Here is a 27,872-nt window from a genome sequence, read left to right as displayed (position 1 = left end):
CATTGTGAAACGTGTGTTTTTGTGTTTCCTATTGGACTGTAGAGAAAAGTTCAACTAGAGACTCTTGTTTTTTGGACACATGGGCACACCTCTACATGCTCGCATCTGAACGCTTATGAACTTTGCTGGTATGTAATCGTTTTCTGGTTATTATGCACAATGGTGTGTTAAACTCACTATTGGTTATGTATGAAGTCTTCTGCTTTCGCGTTTAGACCTCACATTGCTCTAAACAACACTTGTCTTCCTAGAAGCTCTAACACCACGGCTGGGGAGAACGAGCTGGACAAAGGAGCTTAATCTAAATTTATGACAGTGACTTCTGTTGGGATGTCTTTGACATCTGGCTCCATCATTTACTAGCTGTGTGACCCTGGACACATTACTTCTCTAAGTGGTTGTCTATCTGAAAATAGAGGTAATCACACGCTTTTCATAAGATTGTCATGAGGATTAAATGAGATAATGTACACAAAGCACCCGGCACAAGAGTCATACTGGGACTAATAAACATACTCCATAGTGACAGTCATAACAAAGGACAAAGTTCTTCTTTAGCCAAATGGTAGAAAGTAGATTTTACAGAAAATCACAATTTCTAAGCAGACTTTAAAGGTCTGGAACAAGAGAATGAAAACCAGACATCACTACTTCAGATAAAACATGAAACAACCACTGGATGTGTCTGAGGCCCTCGGCAGATTAGTAGTGGTATCAGGGCTGGCAAAACAGCAACTAGAAAGTTATTCTCAGAATATCCAATCATAAGCGTGATTTGATAATGGTAATTATGAAAAATCCTACCAGGCATTCTTCCCTTCGGTGCTTACTAACAGAGCAAAGGTCTACTCTCAGCGTCTTCTGCTGTAAGGTGGTTTGGGAAATGGCCACTCTGAACATATCGTTGAATGAAATGGATTCCATGGCTGGATGGACTTTTGTTCGAAACAGACAGCTGACATCAGCTGAGGAGGGGAGTAGAGCAACCCTAAAATATCTGCGAAGAACAAGAGTGAAACGGATTTCACAGGTACTTCAATTATACTGGATTCACAGCTATTATTTGAAATTATCTGCAAAAGAGAGAAACGCAGGGAAGACGGGGTTCATTATCACCCTAAAGTTTTGCTGCCGTATGGGTCCACGCTCAGCACAGAGGCTCTGTTCTTAACCCAGCTGTGCCAACTGTGCCCCTGAGCTGCAACGGCCCAGCCTGCCGGTCACCACGGGGCTACAGCGAAGGCACATGACAGGAGAATGAAGGAAGAAAGTCCGTGGGGCAGACGAATTTCACGTCCCACCTGCCCATGTATAGCTGATTCCAAAGTAAGCTATTTCTGAGCCTGGGAAGGTAGGCACACACTAAGTAGATACTGGTGACTTTGTCCCAAAGAATACTCATCCAGAGTAATAAACAAGAGATGCTGATAGTCATTTCTCAGGAATGGAAGACATTATCTTACTAGAGAAAAAGAAAGGCTAAGTAGCATATTGTTAAAGTATAAAACAGATGAAATTTAACAGTTCAAAAATATCATTGTCTAGCATCTCAGAAGTTTCAGATATGACAAACTGAAGAGTTTATGCTTTGTAAAATTTAGAGGAAAAGTTACAGAAAAATAGTAACTTCTAATACTACTTTAAAGTGAATTTTCTGAGCACACGTTATAAGAGGACTCACAATGCTTGGAAACAGCATGAAGTATTTTCTTTTAAATCCCAGAAAGAGCACATCCATTAAATCCCTGCCCCCCATTTCCAGGCTTGTCTAATTCATACGCTAAAAGGTGCCTTTCTCCAATTATAAAAACTGCAGGACAGAGGAAGGTCATATTATTTCTGTATTTTATATCAACATTAATTATGGAGATTCAGCATTAAAAACCTAGTGGACCTTGGGCCACCACTGTTAAGGCTGGAGATTCAGCAGAAGAAATCTTTTTTCTCTGCCCTCATGGAAAAGCACTAAAAGGAAGTATTTTAGAGAGCTGGAATGGAGGGAAGGAATGTTCTTTCTCTAGACTTCAGTTTTACTCTAAAACTGAGTAACCTAACCACTTAGGCAATCCTAAAATGTTTTCCCGTGAAAAAAGTCAGGTTTTATGTGGTTCAGAGGCAAAGGCACAGGGGAAAGAAGGTAGGGGTGCTTTTCCTCTCACTCTCCTGTAGCAGGGTCCGGGGAGTCAGGAGCCACTCATGGAAACACTGTGGCTGCTGCCAACCAGCTGAAGCATAAACTCTGCTTGTCGTAATTAGTAATCAAAAATAAGTTTTGAAGTTAGGGGGAAAAAAAGAATTATTTTAAGGATATTTCATACTAGTAGTCATTTTTAACTGTCATTTTTAGGCCAAGGCTTTCACATATGGACTTAAGAACATGACGCTCTCCACCTCAGGAAGGTTCAGACCAATTAGACAAGTAATTGCACACCAGCTGGGCAGCAGAAGAGCCTGCTGTCCTCCCGGGGTGAGTACTACTATTGGACCTGAACTACACTGGCTGTCACCAAGCCTCCAGAGGGCACTCTGTTTGTGACTTCCTATGGGGTAAGTTAGAGTGGCTGAGACTGGTGTGGCCGAGGTGGAATATTTGGGTAGGCCTGCCGCTGCAACATGAGTCTACAGAGAGTGCATGTTATTGGGGAGGTCTGCAGTTTTCCCCTGGACTTGTGGGTTGGCTCTCACTGCTCATAGATTCCAACCCTGGGGGACCGGTCTTCTCCTGAAATGCCATACTAAATTTAAAAGGCTGCCAACAGCAGGCTCCAGTACCTCAGCGTATTTATTGGTAGGGAAAAGTCACAAATAATATATCAGCCAGTCTTCCCAGAATACTACTGACGGGTATTCCTAATCTCAGTCCCGGAAGCAGGATCTCTAGAGTGATCGAGCCACGCCCCCATTATGCCATCCCTCTTTACTGCTCTCGCTAATAATGTGGATCCCCCACACCTTGATTTCCCGTCCCGGAATCCTATCCCCTCCAGCATTGATGGTCATCAACACATAAACACTCATTAACTCCATTCTTCTATTGCCTACCGAACAATCTCCATCTTGCTCTTCTCTTCTTAGATCCAGTTTCTTTTCTCTGACAATTAGACTATTAGGATGTGAACTTAAAAATAAACCCAAAGGGAAAACATCCAGAACTCTTAACATTTACTCTATTAAACAGTCTCCTCATCGAGGAATATACTCTATCATTAAGGAAAACATCGACCTGCCTGGGTATAAGTCTTGGGGGTCACCCCTCAATAGCTCTCTCTTATTTCCAGGCCTGTTCTGGCTTATTCAACATATTAGTAAGTAGACATAGAGATTCTGGATTCTAAGTCAGAGGTGCTAAGTTGAAATCTGGCTTCTTTCTGGCACTCTCCAGCCACGGGCCCTTAAAAGGGTCACTGAAACTCTGACTCTGGAAAGTGTGAATGGTGGTAAAGGTCTCTAGAAATATCTGTCAGGAAACAAACAGTCCCTGAGCCACAGACTGTGAAGCAGCCCTTGGGATTCATGGTTTGATGAAGTGAAATTTAACTTTAAAAAATTACTGGTCATAGGGAAGTAAATGCTTGATGATAAAAACATGATCCTCTTACATGTAGCATGATATGATGCTTGGCAAAGTAGTACTGATAAATAAAATTTAGTCACTACATCTTCATGGAAAAGATCAGAAAATTCCTCCAAACCAACAGTAGTCACAATTGAGCAACAATGAAAATTTTAATTAAATTTAAAAAAATCAGGCCCCAACACATCATAATAATTTCTGGTTGAAAAGGGAAATAAAAAGTCTTGGTTCCTATTCTTCATAATGAATCGACTGAATTAGGATCAAAACCCAATATGCTTTTCTCACCTTCTCCTCTTCTCTTCATCTTTATCTACTGTTGATTAAGACATGAACAGCCTCGCTATGTCTTTTCCATGTCTTCATTTGGATGAGTTGCTTGACTACAATGTAAAATTATCATACGTGGACAATTTTAAGCTCCTCACTGATTTTACTTACACTTTTGAAGTATGAGGTATCAAGAAGGCATGAAGATTTCGGAGTTGTGCTATAATCACCATGAAACTTGACCTCTTTGCATCATATCTGTCAAAAGAGAAGCGGATGAAGTAAGGAAAGAGCACAGCCCACGCAGCACTGCATGGAGTTCTCGAACTGCCCCGTTCCCTGTGCACATTCCTGTACCTGAGTCCAATCTGCACCTGGGCAGTCTCCACGATGGCAACGTCCTCTTCACTGTATGTAACATCTTCAACCTCACTTGGCCTAGGGACAGGGAAACAGTAGGCATAGAGAATAGTTTATTAACGGGGATATCAACTGCTATGGTTACTATCTGCCACTTAATGATTCTGAGAGAAAACCTGAATCAACAGCACTCCTATACCACCCAGTGGGGCTGATCCCCAGGAAAGCTCACTCTTAGATCTTTCTTCACCTTGTCAAGAGAAGTCTGCCTCTGAGCCCTCAGGGTACTTTCTGATGCCTGACTTTCCTGAGCCTCCCTGGCGTATATACCACACCCTCAGACACCTTCCAGGCTTTCAGAAATATACATGAGAGGCTTCATGTGCCAAACAGGCACTGGCTAGCCACTCCAACATTCTCATCAAAATCAAGTTTTAGGTCTTAAAGACGATCAGTTTGAGTACAACGACCTGTTTATCATTTCCCTGGCTGATGGGATGTTTTGGTACACTGAAATTTTCAAGCATACCATTTCTTTAATGCCTACAGCCCTTACCACAGCAGAGTGGACTAAGGGCAGCAGTACACTCAGCCTATCACCCACAAGCACGGCTACGAGGAGACACAGCGAACAGAGAAGCACCCCTGCTGAATCCTTACTGTTTCACGAAAGCCTCGTAGACCCCGCTGTCTCCAGCCACAGACTCATCAGACACAGCAGCCGACACACAAGCGGTTTTCTCCCCAAGCAAGTGGATTACCCTTCTTTTTGGTAACGATTTTTCCACATCTAGGAAGGAGAGAGTGACAGCACTAATTAGGATTTCCTATTAGGAAAAGGTAAGTAGAAAATACATAGCCAGTTAGGTTATGAGAAATCCAAAATATATTTTTCATCTGAGAACCAAGGATCTTACTATTCAAATCAACACATGTGGATCATACAAGGTGCAGTGACTTATAAGATTCCTGGGATGTCAGTTATCTCTGTCATTATTTGAGAAAGAACATGGTCTTTCTTTGTCCTGAAATATTTTAAGGGAAGGGATGAATTGCACACATTCTCACTGGTCCCCTGCCTCCCTTTAAGCAGTCACTGCTGTTACCACACACTCGGGGTAAGAAACTGTGTGCCTCCCTCGAGTATTAGAGAAATTTCTGTAACAGACAGCTTCCAGCTACTCAATGCAAGAGAGGTTCCCACCTCTTTTGCTCTCTGCTTCTCTCCACAGGCCAAATGCTACATCCTCTGTGCTGCTCCCTTAATAGAAGTTAAAGAAAAACAGTCTTTGACTTACAGAATTCCTCACCAGCTAATACCATTAAAAAAAAACTCTGTGCTGCTGAATCTTTCGCACCAACTACCACTTAACTTTTATCTCTAGCTCATATTCATACACCAGCTTCCTGCAGTGAGCAAGTAGCATTCATTGACAGCCGTCTTTCTCTGTCCTCAGCTGCCAGCCTGTGGACCCGTGGAGTCCTTTCATCCAGAGCAGCGAGCAGGGAGCAGCATTGGTATGCATTTCGCCCCCCTTCTGATCCGTGACTTTACATCTTGTTAAGATGTTTAAGTTTTAAGGCTTCAGATTACAGGATTGATTGCTGCATTTTCCCTTTTATTTCTGGCAGTGGGAATGCTTTTTCCTTGATGATGAAGTGCCTTCTCTCCGCCCACCCCTCTTTGTGAGGGGTGAAGGTGATGACATGATTTATTGATTACCCCCAGGAATAACCACAGCAGCCTGAAATTGACTTTGACAATGACAGAGACTGACTGTGGAAGGACTTCGTAGTGATTCCAACTTGGTTTCCGTCATCCAGCAGGGATCGGGGCTGGAGAGTAAAATGTATATAAAAGGAACTTGACTTTATCTGCATAAGGGTCTAGAGCACTGAGGGAGATGAACAGTGTCGCTACCATGAGCCACACACCCCCCCACGTGACATCAGGTCAGCCATCCCCTGAATAGACCAAGCGTTGGTGACCTAACCTGAAGAGAATTAGTCTTTACGCTTAAATATATGTTTTCACACATGAAATTGAATATTACTTGCAAACAAAGCTCTCAGATATATTTTCCCATAGGGTGACTTTTTAACAGCGGTTTCTAATATAATATGCATTTAAAAGGTTAAAAGCCATTTCACCTGGAGACACTGGTCTCCAGGCAGAGACTTCTCAGACAGACCCAGGAGCAGACCCAAGGGTCTGGAATGAGGTGACGGCCAGGCAGGGACGCTGCAGGAAGGCGCTTTAGCGCTGCAGGCCGGCCAGGCGGGGACGGGCCTTGGGCGATCTTCCCGTGATCTTCCCCCTGCTCCAGCATCCGGCCTCATTTAATGGCCCCTCCAAACTGACTGAATGTGGAGAAGTGGTCACTAGGGAACACTCCAAACACATGAAGAGCAAAACAGCAGTGAAATGCTCAAGAAATGTAGGATCCTTCAAGTCCAAAGCACAGGAGAACGGCACAGAACCACTCCACTTTCTTCTCTCTCTGGTTCTTTCCTCCTTTCAGAAACTTCAACGGTTTGTGGCAGAAACTGTTTAGCAGAGTTTGTGTTACTTATTGCCCTCAGGTAATAATAATAACCATGAGCTGAGTGCCGAGCCCAGGCGCCGTCAGATGCTTTAGGCGTACTGTGGTTCTAATCCTCCCAGGGCCCTACGAGGTAGAACTGCATCATCCCCGCTTTGCAGATGAGCAACAACAAGCCCGAGAGACCAGGTAATGTGCTCTCCAGAACACAGCCTGCCAATGGGGCAACCAAAACGCAAATGCAGGCCCGGCTGGCTCCAGGGGCGCAGCGCACTACACCACACACTGCACTCCTTCCTGCAGGCAGAGGGGAGGCCCCCAGCAGGCTTCTGCGTTCTTGAAGCCATTCAGTAAACACCATCCCTGTGCTTGCTTTCTTCGTGGTTCACTATCTCAGTAACATGTTACTTGCAGCTCTGACACCCGCCAGGCGGCGGCACACGAGCCACACAGATGCCTCCTGCCTCTGCTCTGCCCCAGGCCGCTGGCAGGCGGTGCTTCAGTCTTCAGTATTTGAAACCACACAAACAACACAGATTCATCTCTCTCTTCGAACATCTGAATTGGCCAATCAATTAATACTTAGAATTCCTAGGGCCATAAATACAAAACAAATATGCTTCTCTAAATAGCAAGAACATACTACCAAAGAGGCCCGCCCGCTCTGTGCTATGGACGCACAGTGCAGATCTGAGCAGGGAGGGCTCTGGCCCAGCACTGGAGCTTTTGTTTCCCATTTTGTTCGGGCTAGCTCTCCAACAGATCACCCTCTTCGGACCAGAACTGTGACCATTTGCCAACAAGGGTGCCATCTTGTTCTCTTCACAACTACATCTAATATAGTAAAAGCTTCTGTTTTGCAAAGTAAAACAATCACAAAAAAATTAAATTCTCCCTCTGTTTCTGTCTGAGTACAAAGGCAGGAGTGAAAACTCACTCCCCCACACTCTTTCCCGGGCTGCAACTAGCAATGCAGCCAGAAGATGGCAGGGTAGGACTATACACGGGAACCAGCAGAGCGGGCGAGTCTGGCATGAAACAAAAATTGTATTTATATAGAATTCCCTGAGCAACCTAAACACTGAACCCTGGTACTAATTAGCTGGTATGCTAATTGCCTTGGTGTTAATCTGTTTTAGACCAACTTTTAAAAGAAAGCCCTTTTCTTTGCCTTGCTATTTCAGAACCAGGATCATTTTGGAAGCGTGAAGTGTGTTCACAAAATATGTTCCGAGTCAGCTGCCATACACAGCAGGTTTCTGGGCAATGGAACAGATACTTAATAATTAAATCTATTAAATAGGGAAGGCAATTTTTATTTGATAAAGAAAAAATGTCTAGGTATATCAATAAAAACTCCATCTCAAAGCCACAATGAATAGGCAGCAGACAGAGAAGGGGGAGTAGTACCATTTGTTTATATGGAAACCAAGTCACCCTCCAATCATTCTCCTTAAAGTAATTAAGAGGAAATACATGAAAGCAAAGGTCCCCATTACCTGTAGTTCCTTCATATAGCGGCCCCCTAGCACATTCGCTGAGGTCTTTATCTTCTAAAAGAGACTCGGACGCTCCTCCTGAGTCAGTATCCAGCAATATCTGACTGTCACCGAGGCCAATGTCTGCAAAATGGCTACTCAATTCACAGTCTTCAAAGTCAGCAGTGAACTGATGGAGAGGGACGTCATGAGACGCCGTGGGAAATGTGCCTTCCAAGACCAAGGGAGAGCCAGGAGGGGACAAGGAGGAAAGGGAGGACCTTGAGGACAGGGATGTCACAGACTTGGGGGCCTCGGTCAGGGGGGGGGTGTGGCCCGTTGCTGCAGCTGCTGCCCCACAGGGACCACTCTGGCCAGGCTGGCTAGGGGACTTAACCACTTCGTTTTCATGGATGGTGGTGATGGGTCCAGAAGGAATGTAACCACCTTTCTCCTGCAGAAGGAAGTCCAGTTTATACTGATAATCCGCATCTATCTGGTCGCCTTGACTGCTGTAATAGAGCTCACTGGAACTGAGGGAATTGAGTGACCCTCTGCTGGAGGTGTTCAGAGACCCCCGACTGGAGGCCAGGGAACCCAGGCTGCTCCCAGAGGACATGGACAGGGTGCTGGCAGAGAGGCTGAGAGAAGAAAAGCACACATTGTAAAAAACTGGTATGACATGGAAAACCCAAGCACAACCCCTGCATTGCACCCCCGAGGGAAGGGACCCAGTGACGTCAAAGAACATAATCAATGAAGGGGAAAAGGAAGCTGCTATTATACCACATACCTCATGTGTATTCATGAACATTATCAACCTGGCTCTCTAAATACTCCTGAAGCAGCAATCCTACTCTTATTTAAGAATCATCCCCCTTTTGCAAAAGTTAAAAAAAAATGGGGGGGGTGGGGGGATTAAATACCTATTGATAAATCTACCTGAATGGGTATCCAGAAGCAACTGTGCAATTTACAAATATAGAAGTGGGGGAGCTGGAAACAGAACAGCGTTAATGCAGTTACTTTGCTTCAAGAATAAAACTTTTTATTTTGATAGGAAAAAAGACAAGCTTACAAAGATAGAGGTTACTCAAAGACTCCTGGGCTCACTGATCTTTCCTCTTCTGTGTGTATTTAAGGAGTGAGTATGTGGCTATTTTAAGGCAAATTTCCTCCACTCTCGCTTTTTAAAAAAAGGGGTGATGTGGAGAAATGCCTCATTTTCCTAAGTACGTAACACGAGCTAAAATATACCTTCTTCCCACAACATATTTCAGACGTGTTCCAAATATGACCTTGGGGTTCATGAAAAAAAAGTCTACGTAACTTTAAATCTGTTCATCTAAGTTTTAATTGTATTAGCATAACTATTAATTACTTTTAAATAGTTGAAAATAAAGAGAAAAGTAATCAAAGATGAACTAAAACCCGCCTGAATGTAGTCAATAAAAATTTTCCCCTCAAGAACCAAACAGGCTTACCTTTTAAGTTGTGAATGCAAATAAGTAGTTAATTTAGTAGTTTCTTCAAGTTTCTGTAGCAGCTCTTTTCTTCGCTCTTCCAATTTCAATCTAGGAAAACAAAAGAAATGGATATATTTTCATATGATTACAATAAAGCATGGAAACTGAAGGAAAAGAAAAGAAAGATTCTTATCACACAATGTTCTGTACCATGAGGGGGAAATCCAAATGAACTCGATGGAGGGAAAACAGAACGACCAGCAAGAAGCCACACCAGCAGAACCGCCCACAGCCAGGCTAAACGAGGCGGGAGATCTATACCACAACTCCAACGTTACCGAGAGTGTTTCAAATTTTGGTATTCCAAAATTTCCTTCAATGGGTAAAAAACCTCATGCTCTTGTGAGTTAGGGAAAGAGTGAGGAAGAAAACAACAAAAAACTAACAAAGATCACAGAATCCTCCTACAGGCCTGTGAGTTGGGTTTATGTTATGAAAACATTTGACAGTAATAACAGAGAATTAGAAAAGACCATCCTAAGTACTGAATTTGGTAAGGACTGTTCCTCAATAATATTTAGTGATAAAAATTCCAATCTTAATTTGATGAGAATTTTAGCGATTAAGAAACAAATTAGTCCATATTGCCAGTGTGAGCTAATTTGGGCTTAACTATTTAAGCAAGAAAAAATCATAAAAGTGACTTCTTTTCCTATCTACAGCACATCTCATCACCTGCACCAGATTATCACGAAATTTCATCCACTTGTATTCAGTTGAATAAGCGTTTATGAGGTTTCTTAAAAATCTGAGTATTATGGAATTGTGTACTTGAAAAAGTCACTTAAAAATACATCAAGCACCCAGAAGTTTCTGCAATGAAGAGCCTGCAGGAGGACTGTCTATGTCATCTCAAGGTCTGTAGACATCATTGCAATGAGCTCATTTAGAATGGTCAACGAGCAGCAGAAGGAGACCCAGAAAACCACCCCGGTCTCCAGTCTTGGATTTGCTGCTCACTTATCTGTGTGTCCTTAGGCAAGGCCCTTCAACAAGGGTCTCAGCTTTCCCATCTGTAAAATGGCGATTATAATCCTACTGCGTCTGCCTGCAGAGGCTGCTAAAGGGACCAAATGGAGGAATGCATGAGAAAGTGCTCTGCAGACATCAAAACAAATCTCACTTGTTCAGAGCCTCAGCATGCCCTGCAAGGTGGTGCCATAAAAACTAGCTACTTTTCTTTGGAGAAAGAGAAAATTTCCCACCCCTTTGAAATGTTGTGTACTTTAGGCCGTAAGGAAACATGCCCATATTTTATTTATAGGTATCTTTCCTTTGATGTATCACCAACACAATTTCATTATATGTTAAAATAAGAAAAGTAATTCTTGTCATTTTGTTTGGTACTTCAAAGAGTGATAAATTCTTAATTCACAGCTTTCAAAGGTGTATTTTGAAAAGGAACACAGTCCCTATTTTTTTAATCTCTTAAATATAAACAAAAACTCAACAAGGAAAAATATTAATACAAAGTAGATAAACTGAATTAGAAGATATATAAAGGGGTGGAGAAAGCCTAAAAATCTACTAAAATCCATGTCTTCTGAAACAACAGGAAAAGCATTTTTTAAGTTTTAAAACTAAATATTGCACAAACGAAGGCTTTTCTGGTGTGTTAAGGAGACTTCAGTATGACATTAGTGTGTTTTATGCTGAAGTTTAGAATCCCATCCCAGTCACAAGCAATGGTCCCCCCTGGGACCTGGGCCCTCCTCTGGCCGACTGCTCAGGCGCTGCCCTGTGGCCCCTTCATGGTCACTTTGAATTCCTAGGGCCTGGCTCTTGGGTTCTTATTCGAATGTTCCCTGGTCAGATCCTAAGCTCCCAGCGGGCAGCCATCAGCTCTTTCTCCCTCTTCTACCCAGGCTGCCTGAAGAGCCTGGGCCCGTCCCCTGCAGCCCTTCTTGGCGCGTGTCTAGATAACACCTTCACTGGGAGAAGCATAGTGAAGGCACTGGGAGGGTCACAGAAACCCTTCCGGCGGGGCAGCTGTCGCTGTCCTTGGTCATGTGTCTCGCTCCTGGCTCTGATGGAACCAGTAAGGCCTCTCCTAGCGGGAGCTGAAGTCTGCCTCAGGTTCCAGGTGTTCACGGTGAGAGGCGACCTCCCCCCTTCCCCTGGACCAGGGATGAGAAGAACTTGCTCAGACATCAGCCCTTCAAGAGCTGTCTCTCTAAGCCCTTCTCCAATCTCTATCCTTCTCGTCCTCCTGGGTGAGCAAGGAACTTTCCAACCAGGCCCCTAGAAGACTCATCCCACTCGTCCTGCTGCCCCCACACCTTCCTTCGGCTGCCCTTTGCAAGAGCAGGGCAGGGCCTTCACGCCCTCCTCCCTCTGCGGTTGGTACCCTAAGAGAGAGAAGCACTGCCCACTCCCTCCTGATTCAGACCACCCAGAACTTTCCACCCAGGGAAAATTTCATGTCATCTATAGAAATAAGAAGTTCCTTTTCCATTAAAAAATAAATGACATGCAAATCACTACCCACTCGCTTTAAAGTTTTTTTCAGAATCAGTGGCAAAAACATTCACATAATTAAAAAACAATTAAGACACCTTAGCAAGATGTAAGACAAAACCCCTAAGATTTGTGAGAAAATAAAGAGCAATGTTAAGATCTTATCAGCTATAGAAAAGCAGAGAGCTAAGGAACTTCAATAACTGCATGGAAAGAATACGAAAGATGTGTAAAAAGTCCTACACCGCATGACTGTTTCTCATCCGAGAGCCATTTCCCTTGGCTGATGATCCCCCATAAGGAGCCGCTCTCCCTTCTCCATGCACTTTACGACCAGTAGGTGGCGAGCTCAGTCACCGCTCCCTGGTGAGCAGACAACATCGCAGGACAGGGCCAGCAGGCACACGGCTGGGGAACTCTAGGATCATACAGTGGCTGAAAATTCATGTGGGTTTAGCTCCTTCAGAAACCAAAATTCAGTAATGACTCAGGATCTTGCCTGAGGCCACCGCTGAAGAAACCAATATAATGGAAAACAAGAAAATTTGGGGGAATACAGCAAGTGGCTTCCTTGAGAGTTGCGTAGGTACCAAGAAGAAATTGAGAGATTTGGTGTCGGTGAAGCACAATTTGTCCTATGATGAAACCAAGTTTTATGTGGTGAATCCTATTTCCCAGAAGTGTCTCCCATACCACCTGCTCTGACACTGAGGAAATACACGGCTTGCAGGGGTATCGTATTCTCTTGCCTTCTGAGGCATCTTGTTTCAGTTCAACGGCAAAAGTAAGCAAAGCAGAAATATACACATGTAGTAGGAAGAAATAATGAAGGGTGAAGGATAAGAAAAAGGTGAGGGTATGAGGGGGAGTAAAGTAAAACCATTAACAACAACAACAACAAACCCCAAAGGCATACTATGTTGCATCTACTTGGGAAATAGAGGACCCAGCAATCACTTCCACAGATGGCTCTGCTCTGTGGACACGTTAAATACTGGGGTGTTTTGCATCCAAGGATAGCAGGGAGAAAACCTTAAGTTGCTCAAGCAAGAAAGTATAAGCCCCTCAACCTTACACTACAGCATAATTATGGGGATTTGCTTTTGGCCATGGACAACGGAAAGGAAATTAGTATTCATTTTTTGTAATGCTAAATGACTCTTCCAAATGACTTGGAAAGTCAGCATATTACAAATGTAAAACATACACATTTCACCTCCTGCTAACATCCAGTCGTGGGAGACAGGGCCATCCAGGAACCATAAATTAGAGGGATATCAAACCACTCACTCCCCAACAGACCCCAAACCCCATGGCAGGATCTCACTCAATAGATATCTATTTTATAGCTCGTCTTCCTGACGAGTCAAACCTACTGTTTCTGCTGGAATTGTGACAGGTATTATGTGTGTGCGCACAGAAGTACAAAAGCCAAAGTTCAGGCACTGAGGAACAAACTATTTTTCATGTTACTTCGTTCTCATTTTGCAGCTCTAGCCCTAATACAAAAGACAACAAGACAGTACGCCTGTAAAAGCTGATCAAAAAAACAAACAAATCAACAAACGTCTGTTTGCTCTCTCTCCCAGAACAAATCTCAAGTCTGTTCACAGGCCCTTCCCAGAGTCCATACTCCAAAGAAGAAAGCTGAGATAGACTCAGCACCGTAGACATGTGTGATTATATGTCATTTATTAACTGCTACGTAATATACAAAATATCACTGGTGTTTCATTCGTGGGCCACACAAAGCTGCCCATTTAATCATATTTACTGATGATTATCAAACTTTTATCCTAGAAATTTAAGATACACAAACACAGACCCTGACGACATTGAGGCAGTTCAGGAAAACAACGGAATGCTGCCTTTTCACCCTGACTTTTTGCTCCTTTCGGTCTTTGTGGGATGGACCCCTCCCTGGCCAGCCTTGCTCACACCTACCTTTAGCTGAGCGTTCAAGCAGCACCACTAGACAAGGATGTCAGAGCAGGAGGGGAAGGAAAGAAGGGGCAGGCGGGGCGACGTGAATACTGAGGATGGTAGGAGAATGTAACCTGCAGAGGCTTCTCTGCCTGAGACTTTTTCAGGCTCCCTAAAGCTGTGATGCTGCAGCTATGCATCATCTCGATCAACATTTTAACTCATAGAAGTCAACTCTCCGCAGATGGTCACACTCAGGGCAGGCAAGTCCATGTGCTACCACCACCCAGGAATGCTGAAGTTCTTTCCCTCCCCCTGGCCCCCACCTACACTTTTCAAATATTTTGATATTATGTAGATACACAACCTTAAACATTATAGAGGACGAGGAATTAGAAGGCAAGAAGCCAAGAAGTTAAAAAAGAAAAAATAAAAGCAATGGATTGTGGCTGGGTATTCTAAACTTACTTCCAGGTCACTTGGAATTATACAAATGTGAATTTCTGTCCCGTCATCCTGGGACAGGCACTGCTGCTCACTTGCTGGCCTAAAGGATGGATGTCCCGTGGTTCTAAAGGACTACCCCATCTACGGCTGAGACAGGTCCGCCCATATCAGTCAGCAAGGCCTGGACTCAGGGCTCCAAACTGACACACAGCCGTTCCCCGGCTCAATATTCCAGCTGCTCTGCCTACACAACTGGATTTTTCAGATTAAATGATCAAGTTACACCTTCCCCCAGAAAGATCAGGAATTGCTGAAAGCATTTTTCTTTACATTTTCACCTACGGCAGAGGAGGGTTTCAACTGACAAACAAAAACCCAAGTGAACACTGTGTGACCTGTTACGATATCAAAGGGAGCAAGTTGTCTTTTCCTCATGAAATGAAAAGCAATAAACTTTTGCATTCCTGTGAGTAATAAAACCCAGAATAGGAAGCTTCAGTTGCCGTAACAGTCCAGACAATCTTTCTTATCAGAGTACAACGGTTGGTTTATAGCTATTGTTATCAGCCTCGGTCAATGATGTACTCCATTCCTGGTTTTAAGTCAACATTCCTTAGTTAGTCAACATCTGTCACCTGTCACTGGCATTTTCACGTTCCTCACACACACGGAAGAGCGGACACTGAGGGACACTGGGAGGGTAAGTCCTTTGTGCTGGTCCTCAGTCCGCTGAGAAGAGATGCCACTGAGATTTCCAGACCCAGGAGAACTGGCCTCCAGGCACAGCTAAGGCACACCCACCAGGTTTAAGCAGTCCTGTCCCAGGGTGGACACGAACCTCTCGGCCAGAGCCCGGCTCGGGGCGCCCCTCACCGACAGCAGCTCCTCCTCCAGCCGCTGCCTTTCGGCCTCCAGGTGCTCCAGTTCATCCTGAGTGCGTTTCTGCGGAGTGACGAACTGAAGCTCCTTCAAAAGTTCTTCTTTCTCATTCATCAGCAGCAGTTTCTCCTTCTCAACATCCAGCGCCCCCGGCCAGGCCTCACTGTCCAATTTCGACAATTCAATTTTTAAGTTGGCCATACTAAAACAAAGAGATAAAAGAGGCGTGCACATACTTAGAACTACCAAGAGCAGGAAAACACAAACCGGGCTAAGTTTGGGGTGTACGTGCTGCCTCTCCCCAGTGAGCCTCCCCAGAGAGGGGTGTGATCGCCTGGAAGGAGGCAGAGTAAAGCAGCAGCCTCGGGCTCCAATCTGGGCCTGACTCTACACTCAGTTGTCACCTGTGTCACTTTCCCCACCTTTAAAATATGAGGAAGCACACCTACCTACCTGAAAAAAGGGCGAAGGTCAAAGTACACAGAGGCTTGGAAAGCAGAGTGCTCCGGGAGCCATGGGCAGGCCAGCCTGACGAGTGACTGCCCGTGAGGGGGGACAGGAGGGGACCTGGAGGGCTTCCGTTTAAAGAAAACCAAGGTGAACGATGCCTGAAATGCCATTATTACAGATTTTGTTCCTCTAGGTAACGACGCTGTCCTCTGGTAAAATGGTTGTCCCCAGGGTAGGCTGGGCAGCAGCCAGGACATCAGCCAGTCAGGGAGGGAAGAGGGAGAAAGGGGAGCGGCGGCTGGGCCCACCGGTAATAAAACAACGTCAACACACCAAGGCTCCACCACCGGCGCCCAGGAACAGGGGGCAGGGCTTGGCTTCCTCACCCTCGCTCTCCTCCAGCTGTGCACTGTGAGGTGTCTTCCCTCTCAGGGCCTGGACTGGTGTCTACACCATTTACTGAGCTCACTGAGCCGGCACTGTAGACATTATTGCATTCGACCTGGTTTTCCTCTGCATTCTGTTATCTGGCTGCACAAGAGCAGGCAGCGCTGGTGGGCCTTCCTCAGCACAGGCAGCTGAAGCGGCACCACTAGAGTGACAACAGGTGCTGAAATCAGCGGGGCGGGGAGGGAGGAGGAGGAAAAAGTAGCAAAGGAAACCTCGCTGGTTTCATAATGGCACCTGACCCCAGATTTCACTACGTCCAGAGCTTCGTACTAAACGGTTAAGTTAAAGCTAACTCCTGATTCAATAAGAATGTCTGGACCAAATAACTTGCTCTTGGCACTGTGAGGACAATCAGGATTGTTCACAAGGTGAACGGCACGCGGCTGTTTCGGCCATAAGCGCAAGATCAAGGTAAACCGTGAACACAACTGACGCGGGCACAAGGAACCCATGCTCCTAGTAAAAAAAAATGCTGGACGACTACTTTGGATATTGTTACAGCACACACAGGAACACAAAAAACACAGAAAGGGGGCAATTTTTTTTCCTTTTTGATGGAAGAAGTTGTAGAAGGGAAGAAAGTATGCGAACAAAACCGTTATCAGGACAATGACGGAGGTAGTTCCACATTCGTGTGTCATAAGTTTCTTGTTTTAGTTACAAATAAAATCACCGTCCTAAACCGGCACTGCGTATACAATGTGCTTCTGGCTGTCGCCCGCTGTCTGCACTTACGGTAGATGCAACATCAGCTGTTCCTCAGCTTGAACCACAAACCCATAAACAACTGTCTCAACGTGCTGGAAAATTAATCATCGAATTGCTAAATAAGCGTGATATCATTAGCTTCATTAAGCACAAAAAACAAGGGCTGGAGGAGAAAACAGGTTTCAGAGAAACAAAACCCGCCTCTTTACTTGTTCAGGATCGAGGAAGAGAAAGCATTTTCAACATACGCATAAACCCTTGAGATTTACTTTCTCATCAGCACCGCCAGTAACTCTCAAATAAAACCCTCAACGGTAAAAGAACAGCAATGCAACCAAATGGCAAGGAACCAGCGTCTTAGGTTTGCATGTGACTGAGTTAACCAACTGAAATGGGAGCGACAAGGTAAGGAAGGAGAGAAAGGCAGCTATTACTGAGTGTGACCAGCCATCAGGTAGGTGTTGAATTGTATTTGGAAAGGGCGCACCAAACCTGGGGAACAAAATGTAAAGATTTCTGGGAACACCAAGGAAGAGAAATGCTACGTGAGCTCCCAACGGACTGAACTGTTAGAAGACCAAGTAAAGCAAGAGATCAAGCTGGGGCCGGCCCAGTGGCTAGTGGTTCAGTTCACGCACTCCACTTCAGTGGCCCGGGGTTCACAGGTTCAGAGCCCAGGCGCGGACCTACACCCTGCTTGTCGAGCCATGCTGTGACAGGTGTCCCACATATAAAGTAGAGGAAGGTGGGCACGGATGCTAGCTCAGAGACCATCTTCCTCACAAAAAAAAAACAAAACAAAAACTCAAGCTGATCCAGGGGAAGTTGAGTAAGCCCCAAAGAACCCAGGAGCATGGGGCCTGGCTCTCCAAGATGCATTCTGAGTGATGGCCATTCTCCTTCGGAGAACCAGACACAAATCCTGGGGTTTGGTTTACAGCAGAACCCAGGAGCTCCGGCTGCTGAAGGGCTGGCGCACTCACAGCCAGAGGGGCCGTGAACAGCAGCCCGCAGGGGCTTCCACGTCCCGGGCCACAAAACCACAAAGCAATCCTCAATCCTTACTGAGGGCAAGGCACTAGCCTGGGCACTGAGAAGCAGACAATAAAAGTATACAAAATTTTTCCTAACCTCAAGCAATTTACAATCTACCTGGGAAAATTTATAGGCTTTAAAATGAGCTGAGTAAAATGTTGTTCCGAGAGACTGGGCAACTTGCTCAAGCTCACGTGGTTAATAAATTGTGGAGCACAGTCTAGGGTTCTTTCAGTAAATCAAAGAACCAAGTAATATTAGTAGCAGAGGCTACAGAGAGGCAAATATTGTATTTAGGCAGATCAAATAATTACTTTGCTAAAGCCAGATAACCTGTAAGAACTCTGGCCAATTACTTTTAAATTATCATCACCAGTAATAATGGATATACTTCAGTATCTGTCCTTATGGTAGGAAACCATGACACTCTAGCAGGCTCTCAGCTGAGCTCTTCATGCTCATGGGGAGGAACAGGATAAATTCCTCTGGCCCCTGGAAGGTGATAAGGCAGTGTTGCCCCCAGAGTCTTCCTAAATGATACATCAACAGCATTTTTAAACTCTTAAAAGGAAAATAGTGAAATCACATGTATCAGTATGACCTTCTCCCTCAAAATAAGCAAAGAGTCCTATATTACGAAAACCAGTTGAGACTGCCTATCAGATAAGGACGGTGAAGTCTCCTAAGCTCTTACCCAAGCAGAACCACAAGGTAAGTAAAAGACACCCAGCACAGGGTTTAATAGGAGTTTAGGAGGTAAAGGAAAGAAATAAGAATCTCCCTTCCTTCTCCCTGAAGTAAGTCACTGGCATAGACACTCCTGCATCTTCCAGCACATTAGCAGGAGGTCTTCTCTTCAAAGCAAAGGAACATGCTTAAAGCTATTTACCTTAGAACTCATCAACTGCTGTCAAGTCCTGAGCCACTGCATCATGTTTCTATCTGAGAAAGCAACCTCGCTTTGAGTTGTAAGTATCATACAAGCTCACAGCTTGCTTCTTCCAGAAAAGAAGGGGACAATTTCATTCCCACACTTCTCATCAACTCTTCTTGTTCTTCAGCTTTGAGGGGAGGGGGAAAGGAAGAGACAGGAGCAGAGAGGGGACTTCGCAAACCTTACAGTCTAAAAAACGGAAGGGTAACCTTGGTAAGGACATGTGGGGAGTGCCCAGCAGATGTCATTCTAGGAGTAAAGATTAATTCTGGAAAAGAAAATCCTGCTGAAGCCCGCTGACCACTGAACAAACAGCTCCCCTGGCGTTACCTTCTTTTGGCTTCTTCGTACTGTAGGCTCAGCCTGACCTTTTCAGCTAAATTTGATCTACTTCTGATTCCAATCTGGTAAAAAACAAAAAGGAAAAAGTCAATTAACTCTGCTAATGAACGAAGGTAAACTGCTTTTGTTTCTAGGAAGTACAAGTAATTGAAAAGCTAAAGAAGATGGAACTGAAATTGGGAACACCAGTTGAAAAAGGCACTTACTTTATAGTCTCAGTAGGGGTAAACCATTTCTTTTTAATTCAAGCTTGTCTGTTTTTCAAAGACTTTAGCATCATTTTCTCCACACGTTAATTTCAAGATAAAAAATATCAAGTAAATGTTTCTAGTTTCTAAGAGTTTATGAGGGGTGTACAGGTCAATAAAATTTATGAACTGGAACTAATTTCCTTGTCTCTATGAGCCAAAGTTTCCATCATTTAGCTTTCAAATGCCTAAAATATAAACTAAATAACTCCAAGAAATAATTTTTCAACCATGTTAAGATCTACTGTTGATCTCTACCCCGTTTTAACTTTCAAAGCACAGAATTCAAAGAAGCATTAGAGAATACAAAAATAACTGGGAACTTACTAAAAAGTAAAGATCTGCTAATGGTCCCAAAACGGAAGAACGTGAAATAGTTAACAATATTTAAGCGACAATAAATATTTTTGAATGCCAGGTATAAAACACAAACTAAACATTTTAATATAATCAACTTCAGATTTACAAAAACAAGTTTTTTTGTTACTTTTTAAAGGCATATATTTACGCTTCTCATTAGCCTTAATGTTTATTTGAAAGGACCTAAATTTCCAAGACTCTAAACTTAACAGGAAAAACAAATTCTCATGTGTCTCTAGCCTCCCCATAGTGTCTCTGAATAAACACAGTATGAGAAAGTTTGAACAAAGCTATTCATATGGACAAATCCTGATATGCTTGGCACCTAGCCAGAAAAGGTGAGGCTATGATTTTTAAAACCAATCTTATGAGCATGAATACTGAATGCACGCTGCTGGAATTCAAACCACCTACCCAGCTCCTGTTCCCTTTGCCACCCATATTGCAATTAAGGCCCATCAAGACCAGAGCTGGGGCCAACTCTTCCACATGAATAACTTACATCTCCGGAAATGCTTGTTTGTGACCCGGCATCAAGGGTCTGTCTGGAGAGAGATAAATGAGAGTTCACAGAACTGGATCTCAAGTCAGGTTCAGATCTGCCCATGCTCTGATCCAAATGAAACCGCTCCTGCAGCTTAGCAAGACTCTGTTCAGGAAATACAAAGTACTTCATAAACATTTAAGAGGGCAAAACTTCCCCACTAGGTAAAATTAAATTGAAAGAGCTAATCTCAATGGAAAAAACAATTATTTTAGAAGGTACTTACCACTTTAAATTATTGAAAAAATAAGAATATAATTTTGCACATACGCATGACTTTGGAAGTATGTGAGATCATATTAAACAGGTTTTCTTACCTCTCCCAAGACAGCTTGGGAATTATTCACTCTGTGAATAATGGTATCTTGATATTTAATACATGCATTTCTTATTTTTAAAATTTCATTAACAAGAAATCTCTATTTTAATAAGAACTACTCACTTTATGCAGTAGAAATTATGGAAACATGGAACACCTATAATGCAATCTCCTTTCAGATATGGCAAGAAAACTTTCTACTTAGACGACGTCTACGATTGTGCGATTTTACATCTGGATGGGACCTAAGAGATTATTTAGCTCACATTAATGTTAGAGGTTAGGAAACTGAAGCCCAGAAGTTGCAGTACTGGCAGTCAATCTGAGCCCGTGCGTACCTCGATTAGCATGGTACTGCCTGTAGTGATCCGTTTGGTTTGGTAAAGTGAATAATCAAGAGTGAACGTGCCTACTGTCGGCACCCAGGTTTAATATAACGAGTTTACTTTAGAGGGAGGATGTGAGTAGGTGAGATAAAAGGGAAAATCTTATCTAAATTGCTACCAAAAAAACCCCCCTATAAAACACTAATAAAAATGGTAAGAAACTCATTATTATCAACTTCAAGAAGAGCCAGAATTTAATTCTGATATTTACAATTCTCATGATAAGGAATTAGAAATATCAGAGATCTGATATTGGTTTTTTACCTAACCTTCTTTATTTTCTTTCAAAGGGGTATTATTACAAAAATGTATATACACGAGGGATAAAATTAAATGGTCACATCAAACAATACATTATAGAAAAGAAACCTTTAGCAACCGTAGGCAAGTCTTTTCTATTTTTTCATCTGTATAGTGAAAAGATTAGTATTTTTCATACCTTTCTGTGATGACAATGCACTCAATCAATTTAGTAGGTCATGACTAGTATGTTCTTTAATGAAACAGAAGAGACTAGAAAATGAAACCAGAGTACACTACTAGTATTAAGAGCAGGCAAATTTCTGTGAAATTTGGTGTGTGTGTGTGTACGTGTATCTACAGATAAAGACATTTGTGTATTATTGAGTTTTGATGTAAAATATACGTCTTACTGTGCGTCATGGTCAAAGGTTTGAAAGTCAAGAAGATATCTAATATGTCCCTCCCAGCTCTATTGTTGATTTCTGTATCTACTAATTATTTTATATACTTTGGTAATCGAAAAGGAATCTAATCTTTTAATTTAACCTGGCCTGTGTATAAATCCAAAGTTTACAGGAAGAATCAAAGATGACCTAAAATTGGTGATTTATGACGTTCCAAAGTAAATTTGTTCAAGTTCCATTAACTTTTTTCAAAGGACCTACTATATACATTTCAGGAATTACTGATTTAATCAGCAGGATTATTGTGGAACAAAACCAAAATATCGAAGTTAAGTTTTGTATTTGTTAGAACCACAGACAGTCATGCACCACATAATGACGTTTCAGTCAATAAGGGACCGCATATACAACAGTGGTTCCATATAGGTGTAGTAGGCTAGGTTTGTGTAAGCACACGCTATGATGTTCGCATAACGACAAAATCGCTGTAAAGCAATGCATGACTGTATTCTGGAGCAAGATTGCCTAGGTTTGAACCCAGTCCTGCCACTTACCAGCTGTGTGACTTTAAGTTACTTAACTTTTCTGTACTGCAATTTCCTTGTCTGTAAGTTGAGGATAATAACAGTTCTTTAGGGTTGTTGTGAGAATTAAATGAACTATTTCTATGCAAGGCAAGCAGAAGACTGCCTGGCACAGTCAGTACTTATAATATATTTGCTATTATTACTGCTATCTTTTCTATTCGATCTCTTCTTGCAAGTTATTTAAAAATTCCTCAAATGCCAAATTATGTGGGTTCAAGAATGTTTACCTATATTCAACTAGCATTTTGAAAACTGAAATGAAGTAACTGAATATTGTATTTAAATGTAGAGGTTCTATTAAGAATGCACATATCACCATTGGCTCTAACATTTTCCCAAAGACACAGACTAAAATCTTAGCTAGGTAAAGAACTCCAAATATCTGAAATACAAAGAATTCTCAGTGCTTGAGATAATTATAGGCTGGAGGGAAGGGAAGAAGAGGAAGAGATACACTCTTAAAAAACTGACTGTAGGGGGCCGGCCCGGTGGCATAGCAGTTAAGGTTGCATGCTCCACTTCAGCGGCCCGGGGTTCACAGGGTTCGGATCCCAGGCACGGACCTACACACCACTTGTCAAGCCATGCTGTGGCAGCATCCCACATAAAGTAGAGGAAGATGGGCACAGATGTTAGCCCAGGGCCAATCTTCCTCAACAAAAAGAGGAGGATTGGTGTCGGCTGTTAGCTCAGGGCTAATCTTCCTCTCACACACACACACACACACACATACACACACACACAAAAGCTGACTGTATCTGCTTAATACAGATATTCAAAACGCAGAATACTAATCACTGAATGGTGGTTTTTTTCTGCACATAAGGCTGAGTCACTGGGAGCTAAGACCCCTAAGTTGAGAACTGTACAGGTGTAACAAGGGGATCTACTGCCATTAGCAGCTTTCCTTGGGTGACTGTATGGATATTCCCTCGCTGGGTCAACATTCCCTGCTCAACTCCTAGCCAGCACCTCAGAATCACCTGTGGGGGGATGGGGGGAGAGCAGCTTTTCTAAGCTCCTCACATACCCTCCCCACACTCCTCAAGGCATATCCCCTGCTCACTGATGACAGGTGACACACCCTTTATGTACCCTGGGCTGAGGATCACTGGTTCAGATAGCCCCACTTATCTGGCTTCCACATGAAGTTTTCAGTGAGTTACAGGGTGCACCAAGATGCTAATCTCCTTATATGGGCTCTGGGATCCACCACCCGCTGTCTTAAAGGCCATCCAAAGCCTGCCTTTGAATAAGCATATCAGAACCTTGGAACCAACCTGTTTCCCTCGAAGGCAGCCAATTGCCTTAGTGCCTATAACAGTCTCCTACGGGACCAAATTCTGTATGAACGAGGCGGTGTGATAAAGGACCATCCAGACTCTGAGGAGAACTTCTGCCTCAAGGAGAGTTTCCAGGGTCCCAGAAGATAGTTATTTGATTTAACAAAATGTTCTATAACATACCTGCATCAGGTCTTGTTTCTCTTTTTCTCCTGAGCTAATAGCCTTTCTGATAGATTTCAGTTCAGTTAGAATGGCTTTGGCTTCACTAAGTTCATAGCCACTCTGGCCTCCAGACATTTTTTTATCAATTCTGTTAAAAGGAAAAAAAAAAAGAAAGAAAGAAAAGGAAAAGAAATTAAAGAATGACAATACAAGTTAAAAAAAAAAAACTGTAGGAATTGGTTTTTGGATTGTCTTAGTTGGTTGATTATTTTACTACGTGATCTCACATACCGGTGTCATCCTTTCAAGCTGATGGTTTCCCTTCTTTCTCTTCTAATCACTTCTAGCTAAGATTTCTCCCACCCACCACCATTTCTAATCATTTTCAGGCTCAGTCTTTTGTCTTCAGCCTGCCTGGATGATCCCACTGCTGGCTGAACTCAAACCTCAGCACACGCTGATCCTGATCTCCACCCTGAGAAAGGTTAAGGACACAGGAGACAATTTAGCAGGACAGAAATGCCAATGAACTGGACAACCACAGGAACTACAGGATTCGTCCCTGCTGCCTAATTTTACACGCCAGAACGCCCGTGCAAAACCCAGCGCTGTGCCCACAGCTTGGTAGGCTGTTCATACGTGGTCATGATTATTATTTATACTAGTGCATATCCTACAATATTGGATTGTGTGGTTAGTTTCTTATGTCTTTTTAAATACATGGAAAGTATTTATTCTATTTTTACGACAGTTGTGAATCAAGAGAAAATTGCTTGCCTTGCTGAATGAGTTCAAATCTAGGAACAAGGCAGAAGGACAGATACGTTCATTTGTCAACTAACACTGAATGAAGAGCTCTTCAATGAGCTAATTTATTACCTCTGCAGATCTGCTCACCAAACGTCCTTACAGTTCACATGGTCACCCCATGTCAGAGGATCTCATGTAACAGAATCCCTTGTGTTTGAAGGGTCCAACCAAATTACCTAATTCTTTCTAAAAAATGGTTTAACAATGTCTTCACATCACTCTCCTGGTTCCCCCCGCCACCTCTGCAGCCCAGGATTCACTGTGAACAGCCTGGGCTTCACCGAGGAACGTACAGCTTCACCTCTGCCCCATCGGCCCACAACACCCATTCCCAGACATATTCTTGGGCTTATCTACAGACAAATACACGTTCGTGGACGTAGTCTTGGTCTAATCCACAGACTCTCCAGAGAAATGGCACCTAATAAATCACAGAAAACGGGCTCCGAGCTCATTTGGTTTAAAACATTTAACGATTTACATTTATTTCAATGTGAAGGGTATAATCTGAAAAAAAACCAAAACAACGTCATCTTTTTCACTCTTCCGAACAAAATTTACTTAGGTGCAGTCTATAGAGAACATATTTCCCCAAGCACTATTTTATTAAATATTTTATGCTGTTAACAAGCAATGAAAGCCTATAAGAACCCAGAACAATAAAATAAGTTTCATCATAAGGTCATTTGATAATAAAGGACAACCAGTGAAGTCAGTGAATTACACAAACACACACACCAAGTGTTCAGGGTGGGAAAGGACCCTGGAGGTCTACGAGTCACACGTCCTCCAAACAAAGAAACCGAGGCCAATTTAGGGGCTAAATCTGCACAAACACTTTGCTAGTAGGGCAACCAGCCTCACAGGTTCAGGCTTCAGGCTCTTATGACGATTACATTCATAATATTTGATAAGAACACTGGAACTACTTTGAATATTGGTTAATTCCATTTATTTGGGAAGGGATTTGTCAGTGAACTTGTTGGCCCCCTTAACTATTCTACCTACCAACTTAGTTGAGGCAAAAGGTTTATTTTAATTAAAAAAAAAAATCGGTGAGATTTCACGAAATAGCTAGTAATATAGGAATCTCAAACTGTGTCAAAGTGAATCTCTAAAGCCAAGTAATTTCTTCCTATTTGTGTAAAACCTGCAGAATTTAACAGTAAAACAAATTTTTAATTCAGAAGTCAACTTTAACATTTGAAAATAAAAAAGCAGGTAAAAAAAGCTGTTTTCAGAAATAAACTTTAACATTTAAAAATAAAAGCAGGACTACTTCAAGACTGCTAAATTTAAATTGCAGAGAGCTTTAACAATAGATGAAAGTTTCCTGGATGTCCACCGCTCAATCAAGTTAAAAATGACAAGAGCAAGCCATCTCAACGCAGCATGCACCGTGGAACCCCTTTTGGTCTTTCTTTCTTTCTTCTGCCTCCTTTCAACCTCTCTACTTTACTCTAAATGTTGCTTTTTTCCTTTACCTCCATGTTTCTCCTTTTTCTCCTCCACTTTTCATCTCCCACCTTTTTTCTCTTTTGACCCCAACTGACAATGAAATAAAATATTAGCATTACTTGCTGATTTTTGAAAACAAAGTACTGTGCTTTTTGTTCTTGTTTTGAGAAACATCATTACATATTTTTCCCTAAAAAATTAAAAATTTTTTGGTTTGTACCCTATAATTAACTTTTCCCTGTATCTCAGCCTCTTCAGAAAGAGCAGAGATCACCATTTGCATGCCTTCCCTGGAAAATATGCACCCCCAGAGCCAAACTTTCATAGAATCTGCATATACTCTTGGCTTTCTGGGTGTTTCATCACCTCCCATTTTCCAATTTTGAGTGAACACTGGAGGTGGCGAAGTGGAAATACGTTTCTTCCTGGTATCCGTCTACACATAAACTACACTCTTGCTTAGGCCAAAGTCAAATTTGGGACCACAGACTGAAATGAATAATGTGGAGAATAAAACTACATTCATTCATTCACCATAAACTATTATACCAAGTAAAATGAAGCCTGAGTTTAAATTACATTATAATTTCAGATTCAACAAAACTATTCCATTCTATTGTGAATAAGTAAAAAGTCACAAAAGCCTGCAGTGGGATTCTATTTAAATATTTTCCTGAAATATATTTCTTGTCATAACCCCAAGTAAAAGTCCCTTTATAGTATCAGGAATGTGGTCTCTTGAAAAGCATGGTATGGTCTCTGGGTTCAATCAATCATTATTCAATGTTCTAGTAGTGTGGTGGTTAACATTTGAATGAAAACAGCTTTATTTTGTCTATAGTTAAGATCAACAAGAAAGGTCTCTGATGTTAGATATCATATCTTTCTGCTCTTGGTTCAAGGGATCAGAATCATTGTAAGAGAATGCCTGAATTTCTACAACAAATGTCTATTGTTGCCTTGTGGAATGTTATTGACAGATTCTTAAACATGCCTTAGATTCCTATAAAAACTGCTTGCAAGCAAACTGTTTTGAAACAATACGGCATTGTTACACCAATATAACAAAAACAGCAAGTTTGGCTAACCTTTAATCTTGGGTGGTGACATGAGTTATAATTTCACGTGCCTTAAAACTGTTTAACGTATGGCTAAACATTTTGTGGTGCTCTTCAATGTTTGTTTTCTCTCTCCACACCTACCAGAAAGCCTTCCTTTATGTTGCTACACAATGACTAAATAACACATTTATGTCATTCTAGGTCTGCCCAGTTTCTAGGCAAGCTCTGCAACCAGCTGAAGTTCTTAGAACACACCTATACTCGAGAACCACCTGGGGATCTCATAAAATATACCCGGGGTGGAGACCAGAAACAGGTATTTTTTAAAGAGCTCTGCAGGTTATTCTAATATGCAGCCAGGTTGGAGAACCACTAGGGTGGCAATGAAGCAGGGATTTCCAGACCCCACTTCCCTTTCCCCTCTGCCATCTACGTTTCCATTCAACCTGGCCCGGCCTAGGGCTATGCCAATGGCCCATCAGACTTCAGCACAGAACTGGAAAGCGCAGAAGGCACCGGGAAACGAGGAGCTCAGAGATGCCTGCACCAGGGCCCAGGGCAGTGGAGCTCACTAGTCCCGCCCTCGAGCAGAATGTGGAGCGTGCTCCCTGGGCCCATTCCCTTAGCT

The 27,872-nt window shown here is 42.8% G+C and overlaps 1 protein-coding gene across 1 annotated transcript in view; it reads right to left on the bottom strand.

Annotated features, from left to right (window-relative positions):
- WWC2 (WW and C2 domain containing 2) overlaps positions 1-27,872 on the bottom strand; it is a 204,608-nt gene that overhangs the window by 43,340 nt on the left and 133,396 nt on the right. The window contains exons 6-15 of the mRNA XM_087418330.1: positions 23,934-24,063; positions 20,487-20,633; positions 19,365-19,438; positions 15,417-15,659; positions 9,710-9,799; positions 8,247-8,866; positions 4,865-4,994; positions 4,202-4,282; positions 4,016-4,102; positions 805-997 (exon numbers count right to left, since the gene is read on the bottom strand). Of these exons, the coding sequence (XP_087274456.1) occupies positions 805-997; positions 4,016-4,102; positions 4,202-4,282; positions 4,865-4,994; positions 8,247-8,866; positions 9,710-9,799; positions 15,417-15,659; positions 19,365-19,438; positions 20,487-20,633; positions 23,934-24,063 (1,795 nt within the window). The remainder of the gene's footprint in view (positions 1-804; positions 998-4,015; positions 4,103-4,201; positions 4,283-4,864; positions 4,995-8,246; positions 8,867-9,709; positions 9,800-15,416; positions 15,660-19,364; positions 19,439-20,486; positions 20,634-23,933; positions 24,064-27,872) is intronic.

Source organism: Ceratotherium simum, chromosome 28 (assembly GCF_057802395.1).
Source record: "Ceratotherium simum simum isolate JZ-2026a chromosome 28, ASM5780239v1, whole genome shotgun sequence".
In the NCBI taxonomy this organism is placed as follows: Eukaryota; Metazoa; Chordata; class Mammalia; order Perissodactyla; family Rhinocerotidae; genus Ceratotherium; species Ceratotherium simum.
This window is presented reverse-complemented; position numbering and strand designations above follow the sequence as displayed.